Source organism: Lepisma saccharinum, chromosome 7 (genome assembly GCF_977018435.1).
Source record: "Lepisma saccharinum chromosome 7, izLepSacc3.1, whole genome shotgun sequence".
Classification (NCBI taxonomy): Eukaryota; Metazoa; Arthropoda; class Insecta; order Zygentoma; family Lepismatidae; genus Lepisma; species Lepisma saccharinum.
The window spans coordinates 23,354,173-23,369,746 of NC_139235.1; the positions used below are offsets into that span (position 1 = coordinate 23,354,173).

General features: G+C 35.8%; 1 protein-coding gene across 14 annotated transcripts in view; it reads right to left on the reverse strand.

Moving 5' to 3' along the window:
* MRP (Multidrug-Resistance like Protein 1) overlaps positions 1-15,574 on the reverse strand; it is a 212,893-nt gene that overhangs the window by 103,310 nt on the left and 94,009 nt on the right. For 8 of the 14 annotated variants that reach the window (XM_083125086.1, XM_083125087.1, XM_083125081.1 and 5 more), the window contains 5 exons: positions 11,169-11,315; positions 7,341-7,425; positions 5,526-5,719; positions 2,828-3,004; positions 1,663-1,830 (listed from right to left, as the gene is read on the reverse strand). In XM_083125086.1, coding sequence (XP_082981212.1) covers positions 1,663-1,830; positions 2,828-3,004; positions 5,526-5,719; positions 7,341-7,425; positions 11,169-11,315 — 771 coding nt within the window. The remainder of the gene's footprint in view (positions 1-1,662; positions 1,831-2,827; positions 3,005-5,525; positions 5,720-7,340; positions 7,426-11,168; positions 11,316-15,574) is intronic. The other 6 variants (XM_083125089.1, XM_083125084.1, XM_083125093.1 and 3 more) reach the window with 1 other exon arrangement.

Here is a 15,574-nt window from a genome sequence, read left to right on the forward strand (position 1 = left end):
CACCACTTTTCAGCATAATTTTATTCTACACGCAAACAATACATAAAATTCTTATCGGCATGAAACCAACATTCCTAACCTAACAACGATGTGTGACCAACGTACGTTTAATTCCTCTATTTCGCACCAGTTTTAAAAAATAAATTCGTTCTACATGCACAAAACACGTGCATATTCGAACAATGACATCACTGATACTGCATAAAATCACTAATTTCTCGGGTGTAACACATCTCTGCAATGTAAAAACTATGATGAGCAAATGAACTAGTTGATCAGGTTGCTTCTGAACGGGTCGCAAAGAAGGACTCAAATTCACAGAACGGGTTCACGGAGGGAACGAAGTAGTGAGACCCACTGTTTTTACTCGGCATCCGCACCCGTTTCGTCTTGAGTAGCTTGTTCTCTAAGGAAAAATCTCACGCCTCTCCAAATTCCCATCTTGAACAGGTTCACAAGAATGAGTCGCAAAATGAACGGATCCAAGAACCTAGATCCAAGAGTGAATAAATATAGAATCGAAATGCGAAGGAACCATAATTTTGTACGTAACAGACTAGAAGTCATAATGACGAGAGGGACAAGTTTCTGAACTGAATCTTTTGGGAGGACTGGAATCACAAGAACCAAATTCGGAAGTGGAAATGAACCGTTCATTCATTTTGTAACTGGTTCTCCTGCAACTCCAAAATGCGAGTAAATTCCAGAAATTATGCAAAATTCCCTGACTATTCCCTGACCAACCAAATTCCCTGACTTTTCCCTGTTTTCCAGGTTTTCCAGTCGCGTAGCAACCCTGCTTATATTGTAAATTTACTTATTTTCGTGTTGCCTGCATGAAGGAAAAACAGTATCGCATATAATCTTGAGTATGGATTTGTCATAATTATTCGTTGAAACATATCACTTCATATCTGATAGATGTGAAATCGCAGGCACACAATTGTAGTACGTGGCCTACTTCAAGGATAAACAGGGTCCGTTATAAAGTTGTATTTGACATTGCCATAAATGCTTGTTGTTAAATAAACATTTATTATTGACTCGTGATTTTGCGATTTAAACCTTATGATTTTCTTAGTGTGTAAATTATATATATATATATATATATTTCTGTGTTTAATGCTAATGTTCCTTTTCAGTCAAGGAGTGTACATTTCCCTCTGGTCAATAAGGGTTATTTCCATGCTTGGGGGAAAGGTTTAGTGGGAAAAGATAGCTGAAACAATAGGTTAGGGCATATTCAGGTTGTATGATGGCAGCCTGGGGGCATCGGGGGAATGTGGTATAGAAGGGGGGAGTCTGAAGGAAGGCGATTCTGTTAAGGAGTAGATGTATATGAGGGAATTGACTGATTGAAAAGGGTGGGCATTGTTAACTTGATTTCACTGTAGTCCAATTGACATCGCTACTAGTGCTACCGATTGCCGTTCTAGGGTATTCTGTAAAATTTTGGTCCTGTTGCAACAGATATTGAGAATCTGGTTTTCAGTTCCTCGATGTCAGTTTCATAGAATTTGAATCTTATTTGAATTCAAATTCCCAGGGGCATTTCTTAAGATCTCGAAACCCAGTTTGAACTTGCACTTCATACATTCTTTTTGAATAACCCTGTATATTGGGTTGATAATTACTATACGACACATTAAATAAAATATCTACCTTTTTCTTCAGAATTCCTTGTGGTCCGAGAACATTTTCAAAGATGTGCTTTCCAACATGGCTGTCTACAGCACTGAGAGGATCGTCCATGAAATAGTTGTCCGCATTGCTGTACACAGCCCTTGCAAGACTCACTCGTTGCTTTTGGCCACCACTCAGGTTAATACCCTGCATCAAAGAAAATAATAATACTGTACTGCATTTTACATTGCACTCTAACACATTTCTATTTTAATTCAATCATATAATTTACTTACCAGTATTGAACACACTTAAAAAAAAAAAGAAACTTTATTTTGCAAATATCATACACCAAAGGATCTGGAATTTCTCAAATTTAATATAAAAATTAAGGACACACCAATAAGAAAATTTAAGTACAGATACAAAATTTACAAATAATGATGACCAATATTCTATCAATCCGGTCTGCCTAACTGAAACACAAATTTGTTCAAGTTCCCGTATGTGACTTTGTACAGTGACTTTGTACAATATCTAGTGAACAAAAAAGAAAGTGTTAAGATTTATTTAACATTCCTTTCATACCAAAATATGGAAACCCTGTTAATTTGTGATGCATTTAATGAATTGAAAAAAATGTCAGGACCGAAAAGGTTAAAGAAAAACTAAGGGAATTATCACGCAACATGATGAAGTCTACAAAATAAATTTCCTGCACATTTCACTGTTAGCAACACAACAATTGAGCTTAACTAGAGCCACGTATTTATGGTGAATAAAAGAATCTCAGTACAAAAACTGGGCATATTTCAGGATCAAAAGCAGTATAAAAAATGGTATTTTGGTGTTAAAATAGTGAATAAAACCCTACATTTTATTTAAAAACTACACTTATTACACAAAAGAAACATTCCCCTTCTAATAGTATATTTATGTAGTTATCAGAGTAATGCATTCAGACAGGAATAGAGAGTCCATTTTTGCTTCTTAAATATTTACAGCAGAATTAATAAATTTTCTGTGATTTGCACAACTTGCAGAACGATTCAAATTTCAGAAGTGTCTCGTCAGTAAACAAGTTCTAAATTTCATGTTTAAGACATTATTTTGCATCATTTCGTGACAAAGCATAGTATAAAATGCACCTAACCTCCTTCAAAAACATGAAAAATGAACATGCCTCTAAGCATGACACAATTACCTTCTCTCCAATCTCAGTCTGGTCTCCTGCGGGGAGCATATCAAAGTCAGGTTTCAAGGCACATGCTTCTACAATCCTGCGGTAAGTACTATGGTCCATACTGTTGCCAAAGAGAATGTTGTCCTTCAACGTTGCATTCTGGATCCATGCTTGTTGGGGGACATAAGCAATGGAACCCTGTAACAAAAAGAAGTACATTCAATGTAATTTTTACGATTAAAGTGATAAAAGTGAGTACTAGTTTCTCCATATTTATTTAAAAAAATGTTTTGTTTATCTTGAAAAAAATTCTGCAAAATACAATGTAACACTTTTGTCCTTGAAATTATATCAAATCTGTAGTTTTGTTGATTTGTGCACTGATTAGAGTTGGGCTGATAGGAAATGTTGGCCGATACCGATAAAGTACCGATTCTGATAACCGATATTCTACCGATCTGATATAAAATTACAAGTGGTCCTTGAAGAACCTGAAATGTTCATTGATCTCCTTAATAAATGTGTTTCGAGGTGACTGCAGTGCAACAGAAGTTGAATATTTTGATATTTACCTTTTTAGAAAGTAGGGCATTAAGATTATCCATAAAAATTACAACAAAATTGCAGAATTTTGCACTAAATTATAAGATATTTATAGATATATTGGATTGGTAAAATAATTGGTAATTTTACAGTTAAACCGATATGCCTATATCTGCCGATACTGATAGAGTACCGATTAATCGGTCCCATCCCTAGCGCTGATATTGTGGCAAAAGCAAATTTTATGATTAAGTGAGGGCTATTTATCTCAACTGAATCCATGAATATTTTAAAACAAAACAGGTGGATTAATATGATATGGTTGCATGTATTAATATTCATAAATTTTATGAACCATTTTAAATTGTTACTCTGTTCAAGTATCAGTGCAAATTGGTAAGAGAATTGACAATGACATCAGTATTGGTTCAAAGTTATATCACCTCAGACCTCTCTGCAAGATGACACTCACAACTTATCTCTTATGATGTATTAACAATACAATTTTGCAAAAGGTTCTTGTAGCCATATGTATGCTCTGAAAGAAGACCATTTAATTCAATACATAAAACTAAAATTAAGAGACATGACAGTAATATTTTTGGGGTTTTGAGCTTCCACATTCAGGGAACAGCTATTACTAAGGAAGATGATGATGAAAAATGATGGTCGAACATAATTAAAGCCAACACTTAGAAGTATTTATGTAACTTCGAACACAAAAGAGAAGATATGATATCAAATGTGATTCCAGTCTTTATTGTGTGTGTGCATAGGGGGAGGGGGTTATTATATTATTATGATACAGGTAAACAAAAGACCAAAATTTTATAAAAATTGTTTATTACTGTTTGCAAAAACATGATTAATTGATTTTTAAATTATGGGCACATGGGTTATTTGTGCCCATTATGCAATATGGGGATAAGTCCCATAACTAAAATGAAACTGAAGATAGAAGGTTAACAAAAAATAGAATATATGTGTTAAAAATTTCCTCACTCACTTTCTAAAACTAATATTGTCATGCATTTACTAACAACTACACGCATGTGTATACTCTGTCCCAGCTAACTGTAGAGCAGAGCGGCACATAGTAGCAGAGGAGGAGGAGGAGGAGGAGGAGGGGGGGATTGAGTGGTGAAAGCGCAGCGTAGCTCACCATATGATCCTGACTGTACATGTGCGGAAATTTCATGGCATGTACGGACATACGTCCGTACGCTATATGCTGGATTGTCAAAATCTGCCCCTGCAGTTTTATCCCTAATATTTCCCTAAGAAATTCTTAAACCAAGCATATGGACCTGGAGACAAAAATACGGCCTGTATCCTATGTGCGTACGGTATTATCCTTTTCAAAAGTTTGCAACATTTACAGACCAAAGCAGGAAATTGGGTAACTCCAGTCACTCATTATGCAATCCCGTTTCTCTCACTATTCATTGGTGGAGCCATCTCGCGTCACTACTTGCGCAGAGCCTTGTTCTCGTTCGCCTGGTCTACAGATAGCTGGTACGGTCTTTAGGATTACTTCCAGGGAAGGGCAAGCAGGGTATCAGGAGAAATATGAAGGAGGAACATTTTCACACATTATAATAATAGTGTTGTTGCCTCTCAAAACACTGCTTCAGTCTGACGTTATTGTGTTTCTGCAAAGCCCTCGCACTAATTTACACATATTATTGTGACTGAAATGAAACTAATGTGTGAAATACATAATTTCTGGTTGACTTTCATTTTCCAGGAAGGAAAAACTATACTATACTATCTCCGAGGACATCATCTCGATACATGATATAAAATGATAGTTTGCAAATGCAAGGGCAAACACAGAACAACTGACTCCACAGATAATTATACTGGGCTGTGGCAGGCTCATTGGCCTGCGACAGTGGAGTTCCTGGGGTGGAAGTGGGGTTGATACACCACTCAAAAACAGGCTGTCTTGTACTTTACTTACAATATTGTTGCCTTTTATCTTTCATAATTGACATTATATTTCACTGTATTCATAGTTCTCGAAAAAGATACATACAGTATGTAATATGTCGTAGCATTGATCAAATTAAAGAATTTCATCCAATGAAAAAAAGGAATTTTTAATATAAGTTGCACTCTGTAATATTAGTCATGTTAGACAATTATCATCTCTATATTGTAATCTAGAACGTACCTTCGTATTCACTCTTCCAGTAACCTTCTCCATCTCTCCGAGCAAAGCTGACAACAATGATGATTTCCCTGAGCCCACGGAACCAACCACAGCCACCAAAGACGCTTGCTGGAAGTGAAGATTTATGTTTTTCAGGATAAGGCTCTCATCTGGATTCCAGGAGAAATTTCCATTTTCAATTACAAGTGGATCACCTGAAAGAAAGACCATATATATTTAAGAACTAATACCATGCAGAACGAACAGGATTTAAGAATAGATTTAAGTCATGGGGCACTTTTCAGGAGAGAAATTCGGCACGGAGCACCATCACATCACCCACCCCTCCTATGCTAATGGGCCTGTCATTACCCAACTGCATTTCAAATATGGATGCCTGACTACGTGTCATGTGGAAAGGTCAAATTCACAATACAAGATGTTGGTGGCAGAGGGCACCGACATTAATGACTCAAAAAATCAGTTTTGCAGGTAAATAAGTGCTTCGTTCCAAAATTGTTAAGTTTTGACTAATCAGAATACTATCTTTGGCATTTTTAGTGTGACATACTACTGTAAATCTATTTCATACATTTTTGAACACTAAATTTGCAACTTTAGTAATACAGTAAAAATACTTATCATCTTGAATCTAATTCACCACAAATTGTAGAACGTGTATGCTAGTACAAATGAGAACCTTATGATTTGGAATGCACAGATGTACGGTAGGCCAGACACTCAGTTTGAGTTCTGGTTGATGCCGCACATTTTACTGAAATTTATACGCACAAATGAGAAATTTGTAAAATGCCACTTCTTATCAGCGTTGCCACAACCAGAGAACACAATTGTCCTTTTCGAGGTGCAAAATTTCTTCTTTTCCACGCAAACATTTTGTTCTTCTCAGAAAATTTGAAATTGCATGAATGGAAGCTCATCAATTATGTGTTATTATTTCCATTGAACCACAAGAAAACATTAATTCACAATAAAAAGAATTGGATTCATTATCTCACTAAAAATTGGATATAAAATGGCAATTTTGAAAAAAAAAAAAAAAAAAAAAGGAAAAAAAGAAATATGAACATTTTTATAACAGCAGTTAATCTTTTTGGAATTTAAGTCTACTTGATGCACAGATAGGTTACTGGACAGGATTACAGTTTCAAGCAGGAACTGAACCACTATGTTTCTTCAGAAGGTGTCAAACCCCGAACCCCTTGATTACAAGACAACATTATCACTATGATATCGAGGAAGACGTAACAGCAGTTAATATTTAGTGTATTCGTACAAACTCCATGTTACTAGAAGAATTTTAAAAGGTATTGAATGATCCTAAGCAAAATTTAATTATTACTTGTACTGGAGGAAATATAATACATGGCAAAAAAGTAAATACAGGTGAACTTCCAATTTACATTTTTCAGGAGACCAAGATGGAAAAACTTACAACACGGGGAAATTTTGTAACATTTTGCTCAATTTGGACCATGAAGATGGAATGTATAAGGTGGGAAAATGTTAAATTCGATAATGTCAAATTGGGGTTTCTTCTGTATTTGTGTTTCACAATTAAACGAGCTTGAAATTTTGCTTCATGTGGCAACACTGCCTCTTATAATGAGAATAAATGTGACATTTACAATACTAAATCCAGTTGACTTTTTTTTATTTGAAATCAAAGGGGACATGAAAAAAAAATCAAATTAACAAAAAAGCGTATCATTAAAGATGATTTTAAGGGGATTAACATCTGTTTGAATTTCAAATTATCCAAGTTTGAATTAAAAAAAAAAAAAAAGTCCACGATAGTAGATATACTGTACTTACTTTCAGTTTGATCATGTGACACATTTTTAGGGTCCAATTCTTCACAGTTCATGTACCTGTTCAACCTCTTGATTGACACACTAGCCTAAAATTGGAAACAGCTTGATTAAAGATTCAACAACTTTTTTCAAACAGTTTACATAAATATGATTTGTAAAGCACATTTCATAAAAAAAATGCATAAGATTAATTTCAAAAGCAAGCTGCATTTGTATGCTTGAATGAATAGCAACAAATTTGCAAACTAATATACTAAATCTTGCTTGTAATATACAACGGTGATTGAATAAACTTTTAAGGGAAGGGTGCACAGTTTGGCATAAGTGTGCGCTTACGAGGGTCACTATTTATATTTTGAGCCTTGGCAACACTGATTGAAGTTAGGCGCGATTTGACGTTTGCACAGAATCGTCTGGCATTATTGACCATAACGTACTTCAAATGTTTTGTCAATAGTTTCTCTGAATGGTACACAACAATTTGTTTGCCAGAGGTCTTTGGTCAAATACGGAAAATAGACAAACGCCGTCGGATCATTCTTCATCAAGACAATGCCAGCTGTCACACATCTAGTCCAACAACAGACTTTATGAACAATCAAAAAATCGAATTGATGGGTCATCCGCCGTACAGTCCTGATTTGGCACCCAATGACTTCTTCTTGTTCCCGAATGTCAAGAATAAATTGCGTGGACAACGATTTTCGTCGGCGGAAGATGCCGTTGATGCGTTCAAAAACCATATTATGGAGGTGTCTCAAGAAGATTGAAAAAACTGCTTTGACAAATGGTTCGAACGAATGCAAAAGTGTATTGACCATAAAGGAGAATACTTCGAAAAACAATAAAGCAGTTTTCAATGCCAAATTCCTGTTTTTCCATTGTTAGGCTCAAAATATAAATAGTGACCCTTGTATTTCAAATGTCAAAATGTGCTTGAATTAAAAAAAAGTCTAATGTATTTCATGTTCATACATTACATGTTTCTCCCCATGTGACAATTGCAAGCAGTTCTTCATTTTGAGCTGACCTCCGTGGAGACGTGGTTAGCACAGCATGTTATGATGCCAGGAGGCCTGAGTATTACGTTAGAAGTTGGAATATGTCTGCTAAAATAATATCAAAATGTGTTTAGATTTCCATTTATTTCTGATGGATAATGAAAATGCTAACCTGGAAACCTTGGCATTGCACCATGCTGTGCTAACAATTTTGCCAAGGAGGTTGGCTACTTTCATGTTTAAGTACGTAAAAAAATATACTTCCATAAGCAAAATTCTACATATATCTCCCATCCACTCAACTGCTCGTGCTTTTTGAAGGAAACCACGCCCCCTGCCCTTACGATGAACACAGATATAACTATCATATTCAACAACAAACATTTGCTACCTGATAGTTTCATAGACATTTAGAGGAACATATCATCACTCGTATACGTAAAAGGTGTCCATATTACAGGTACTGAAAAAACTTTAAAAATTATAAGTCACCCCTCTTATTCTCTAAAACATGTACGACATACGAGAAACAATAATGAAAGTAGTGGCAGACAATTAGTCCTCCTCCGTGGTCGTGAGGTCTAAGGGACTGTGCTTTGGGCTCTGCCCATGGGTCGACATGGCTTCGAGTCACCTGGGTTCAGTCTCTAGGTGTTCGGCCTGCATATAGGACCGGTGGAAACCCACCATCGTGAGGAAATTGGGGAGCTACGAGTGAGTAGCGTAATCCGGTCAACGATATCTCCTATAACGGCTGGGAGTTTGACGTGCTGACCCCACATCACTCCGTTACCGGTTGAAGAACTCCATACCTCTAAGTAGGATTGTGGGAGGGAGACTGGCAGTCCAGAGATAAGCCAAGGCTCTTCCAGGGCTGTCGAGCCACGGTTTAAAGATTAAAAGTGGCAGACAATTCCTTGATATATTTATGCATCCCATTCTATATAGAGAACAATTTTTTCAACAGTTCATAAATCATTACTGCCTACAACTTCTCATTCATCATTGCAAATATTCAAGTTTTCTAATGCAATTAATAGGGATGAACTGACATGAAATTTTGGCAGCACAGATCAATCACAGATATAAAATTTAAGATACAAATGTTCTACCAATAATTTGCACTAAACTACAGGCTATTTATTAGATATACATTATGGTAACATCAGTAATTTTATCAATAAAGCAATGTGGGTATATCAGCCAATACCAATAGTATTTATTAATTTGCGTATCCCTAGTAAATAGTAATGATCAATCCTACACTAAAAGTAGAGGGGGCATATTTTTTTGAATCTATATTACCCAGTGCAAAAATATCTTGATCTGGATCTAAAAAGTCTGGTGCCTGCATTCAGAACCAAAAATCAGGTACTAGGATCCAGAATTGAAGATCAGGTTCTTGGATCCATCTGAAACCTACATATTTTAGGATCTGGATTTTGCCATCCCCAATTAAAAGTAAATGATTTTCAGACCAACAATCTTGATGTTAAAACTGTCAATAATTACAAGCATCCTGTCCTATAAAATAAAGTCTGTAAATATGCAAAAGCCAACTCTCATTCAATATCCCATTTCCTTCTTTTACCCACAAAAAACAATGGAGTTTATACATTTATAATTTAACTTTTATACAATTCAAATAAAGCAATATCCTAAATATAAATCCTTTACTTCTGGAGCTAAAAACCATGTACCATATTTGTCTGCAGGTAATTCAGTATTGTATGAATGCACTTTCTTTAATATGCAAAATAGTCAAACTGGGCTTATGTACACAACCTTCTACAAATAAATCAGTTCTCTCCAAGTTACAAAAAGTGGAGCCGTCTTTACAGTAACAGGTATTTAGTTACATTCTTGTGTTGTGAGTTTATCTCCAGTAAAAAAAAAGAGAGTGCAGATATATATGTTACTTATGACCCATTGCGAATGCCTGTACACTTATCTGCCTGCGAACTGAAGCCATTGTCATACTTCTCCCTCCACTCGTAAACGCGCTGGTGTGGTAATAATGTATAGAGATATTGAATTATCACTTGACAGAGAATTGATACAATTTTTAGGCATCCAGAGGGCAAGAAACAACTACTCTTCACTGGTGTAAGTGTGTGAAGGAGGCATCATCTTTAAAAATGATGAAAATGGTGTTGTGAAGCTCACTTGATCTGTGTTGCACCCTTGAGGTCATTTTGTAAACAACAGTTGATACCTGATGTAAATTTGACCTGTATTCAGTCAGCCACATAATTTTTATCGAAATTTAAAATTTTATTTTATTATTATTATTGATATGATATAAATGATGGAGCTACTACCATTTTCGTCAAAACAGTTTTACGATTAAAGGACAACCTTTCATATTTTGGGAAATGAGAGATGTGGTAGTAAATAATTACAAGCTTGCAAGCAACAATGCAACAAGTTCCAACGAGGATGGTGGCAGTGGCCACGAAAATTAATAGAACAAACTGAAAACAGCTTCGCGGAAAACATGAGTACTACATTTCTCTGTAATTAAAGGACACACATTAAACTAGTAAAAGACACAATTCTAATCAAGATGCTTTGAATATTTGTGAAGTTTTGTCTCTCTAGGATGGGAATTGATCATCTCTTACACAAATATACAATAATTCCCTGAAACTCACAAGAATATTATTATCATAAACTTTTCATGTCTGCATAGACAACCCATGCAGTATTTATGTCAAAACTTCCACAATGAAAGAAATTGTCATATTATGCAGACAAATATGGTACATAAAATTTATATCATAGAAATAAAAAAAAAACACTGATAAAATTATTAACTAAACTCTCACCTGGACCATATTTGAGATCAACATAGGCAGCATTGACAGGGGAAACCTTAGAATATTGAACAGAGAGAGGGAGACGAATGCAGTTTGAGAATCCAGTATATTATCTTCACGGGAGAGAACATATGTGGCAAAAGATACTAAAGAAACCTAAAAAAATGGAAGAAAGAAATCAGAAACGATTGCTTCTTTTTTTAACTGTAATTACGGTTTCCCTTCAAACAACACTCTCAAGGTATTAAAAGTTACTGTTTAATGACTTACCGGCAGGATTACTTACCATAAAGGTATATTTGTATGCACTCCCTCTTGTACGGATAAGCAGTACACTTAAATCTATACATAGTGGCAAGCATGGCAGCACAATATATGCTCTTTATTTCAGTCTAGTACTACATAAGCTGTTCCCCTCTTTCACACATACATATAACAGTATTATGAATTCATCAATACACATCTGTGAGCGTCTGGCCATCAATTTCATCTAATTGTGAATAATCCTCATTGTTGAGATTAACAATTGATGAACTGTTGCTGCCTCATTCCCCAGGGTGTCCAAAAAGACATGCAACCGAGATTTTGAATGTACATAACTTTTGTACAAAAAGCAGTAGACATGAAATTTACACTGAGTAGTAACTTTGCCTATGTGGATATTTTTTAAATAATAAACAAGAAAAATCACTCTTTTCATGAATGCTCAGTATGACAAAAAGTTTACTAAGGTGTAAAAATGTTTTTGTGCGAAGTAAAAAGAGTATGGAGTAGCTTGTAATAATTTTCGATAGTCTCCGTGGGTATTTATTGAATTGATGGAAGAACAATCAAGTTTTACGCATTTTGTGCATTACAGGATGATTTATGGGGTTAATTATGACATTCATAAAAACTTAAGTTTTTTAAAAAATTACGACGTGTACTGGCAATATTGGTCATGTCAGAAGGAAGTAGCATGTGTGCCCGACACCTGGATATGTTATTCCATCAATGCCAAGATGAAAGAAAAGATTTGAAATTTATTGTACATTTCTTTCATCTTGCAGTGATGGAATAACATATACAGGTGTTAGACACACATGCTACTGCCTTCTGACATGAACAATTTTACCAGTGCATACGTTCTTATGAATATGTCATAATTAACCCCATAAATCATCCTGTAATGCACGAAATGCGTAAAAATTGATTGTTCTTTTAACAATTCAATAAATATCCACTGAAATACATCGAAAATTATTGCAAGCTACCACATGGCTCTCTTTTATTCATGTTTCCTTTTGCATCATACCAAAAACATTTTTACACCTTAGTAAATTTTCCCCCATACTGAATGTTTATGGAGCATAATTTTCTTGTTTATTATTTCATAAATATTCACACAGACAAAGTTAATACTCAGTAAATTTCATGTTCTGTCGTTTTTTGTGCACAAGCTATATGTATGTTCAAAATGTCAGTTGCATGACTTTTGGACACCCTGTATAAGTCAGTCTTCGTGAGATTTCTAAATATGGCGAAATTTTCTTATTTTACATCACTCTTCTGCCATAGTTCACTTACTGTGACAATGAGTGATGAATAGATGAAATTGATGAAGCGATACTCACAAACACCAAAGCTCAGGATGAAAACTGAAGCTGCAACCTTCAAAGGAAATATCAGCACTTGAACACCTACACGAGTTTGCAGAAGAACTTTGTGCATAATTTCAACAGAACAGACGAACTAACGGGAACAACATGAGACGCTATGTGGTGGTGAAGGACAACCCCGAGGGAACAAAACATGTCAGAAGACAAAGAGGGAGATGGCTGCACCATGAAGAGGACAACTTGAAAACAATGGGAGTCTGAGAATGGAGTAGAAAGGCACGGACTCTAATTGCAAAAGGGAGAACTACAGATCACCAAGAGCTGTAGCACCAAGCAATGAAGTGGTAGTATTAGCCCCATCTAGTTTGCACGTCTTGACTCTCTCTCTGCACTCACGTGTCTAGATGCAAACCTTACGTGTCTACTTTGTTCATATAGCATCAAATAGTGTTCTTGGTATCTGCATCATTTGCACTATGTTCTCGAGTGGTGTAGTGTCTGGTGTATGGTCACGTGGTGCATGCTAACTAATCAAATGAACGTTCAAGCAACAGACAGGCATTTGTTGAATCTTCTGAACTTAAACAATGCTATTTGTCTACTTGGTTGAACGTCATTTCCTTGCACCAGTCTGACACCACTACAATCAGTGTCAGTGCAACGAACTAAACGTGGCCATTGTTGGCAGAACCTATAATATATTGGTCTGATCCACAATTAAAACCTCATTCACATTGACATGTGACACACACAAACATTCAGCCCAGCAGCTTTGGAAGAAAGAAAAACATCAAGCACCTAAATCTACAAGCATTCACACTAATTGGAAATACGAAAGTTACGAGAAAAGAAAAAACAAAGCAGATAATTAAGCAGTTACAAAATAAGTGTATGAGCCATGGCTGTCTTCTTTGTAACAAAACTGTTACTCAATTCTTCATGCACTCAGAATATATGCTTAGTGATTACTATTGAAAGTGACATATTTTTTGTGGGAGTACTGCATTCAAAAAAGCACTTTAGGATTTAGAGAAGAAAACATTTAGATTGGAAAGGGCATAACTCAAAAATGAATCAGTGTCATAGTTGAGGTAGCCATGTGTTTTGTGATAAAATAAACACTATTTTAATATTCTGATCTTATGTATAGCCATATGCTTAGCACTCCTACACTTAGTGGTGTCAGATTTAATCTCTCATGGAAGCTCTGAAATTTAAGTATGGTCCAGCATAGGATAATTAGAGTGAATTTATTGTATTCTAAATACACTCCACATCCTTGGTAAGTGAAGATGAAGCAAGATCTCTTCCTCATTGTATCCTACCATGAGAGTAGATAGTAGGGCTGTGCAAGATTTCGATATATCAATATTGAGTCAATATTTTTAAAATATTGGTGTCAATATGTTGATATCGATATTGATATGTCAATATACGATACCGCCAATCTTAAATTTGTCGGTATCAAAATACATGTTGGTCTGTACATGCATCCTGTTGCGGTATTCAGCAACAGCAAACAGTACAAAATAATACAGGATTCACACTCGCCCCTGCTCAGTTTCCCCATCACCTCATGATCCTGTAGGTCCAAATATATCTGTACTCACACTTACCAGGGAAGCAGGATGGAAATTATTGCCTCTCCCTTTGTCGAGCTTTGATAAGAAAAAAGAACGTTCGATTTGATGCATGGCAGTGTGGAACTCGCTTCAGAAATCTGTGAGAAAGCCACTTAAAACTCCAAATTGAAAGATTTAGATGTGTCTGCATTGTCGATATCTATATCATCGGTATCATTGATATTTTCGATACTCTATATCAATATTCGATCAAAATCGATATAGCATAGCCCTAGATAGGAGGATATGGATGCATTCATGATCTTGGCTATTTGCAGATGTGATGTGATTATCATGAACTTGCTGCATTTAACCCCAGGTAACCATTTATTTGAGGCTGGGTGAACCCCAGAGCCACTTTGTGCAGGAAAAGGTTGGAAACAAACCAGCCACAATGGAAATGAAACCCAGGTCTCACATGTGGCAGTTCCTACAAACTGAACCATTGCAGCTCCCATCCTTGTGTACAACTTGTGAACATCATTACACAATTGGAACCCAGAGATCAGCATAGTTTATTTTTATTTTTCTTGTTTTACATGATTTTCCTGCTTCTTTAGGCTAATCACAATGATGAGGATGAATTATGACGAGATCAAATTGATGGTTTGATTTGATTTAGTTTACGTTACTCCCCCCCCCCCCCCCCCGAGTTAATCGTGACTACGGAGATGAATGGTGATAAAATGATTAAATTTTTTACTTGTCTTCTACCAGTTTTGGCTAGCAAAGATGACGATGAAAGGATGCCCACAAAGAATGCCAATGTCTAGTATGATTTGGAAAAACAAGTAAAGATAAAAATAATCTAAAAATTGGAGATAAATAATGAGGATAATAATTACTTAAAACATGTAATATCTCTTCCTTAGTAAATAGTAACATGATAGAATGAGCAAAGGGTTTAAAAATTCCACAAACCTCAATGAATATATCCTAAGACCCGATGCTCAAAGTAAAAAAAGGCAACTCCTACACACTATGTTAACCACTCTGTGACTAGATGAAATCGATGAAGAGAGAATCAGAAACCCATATGGACACACAACTCCCACTCCATTCTGTGAGTCCAAGGACCAGCACCTCGTCAGCATACAAAATATGTAGTATATGCAGTCCAGAGTGTACTACACGGTTTGCATTTGGGTTTCTTCCGAGGTCATCCCTTACACCTCAAGAAATTAAATGACAAACA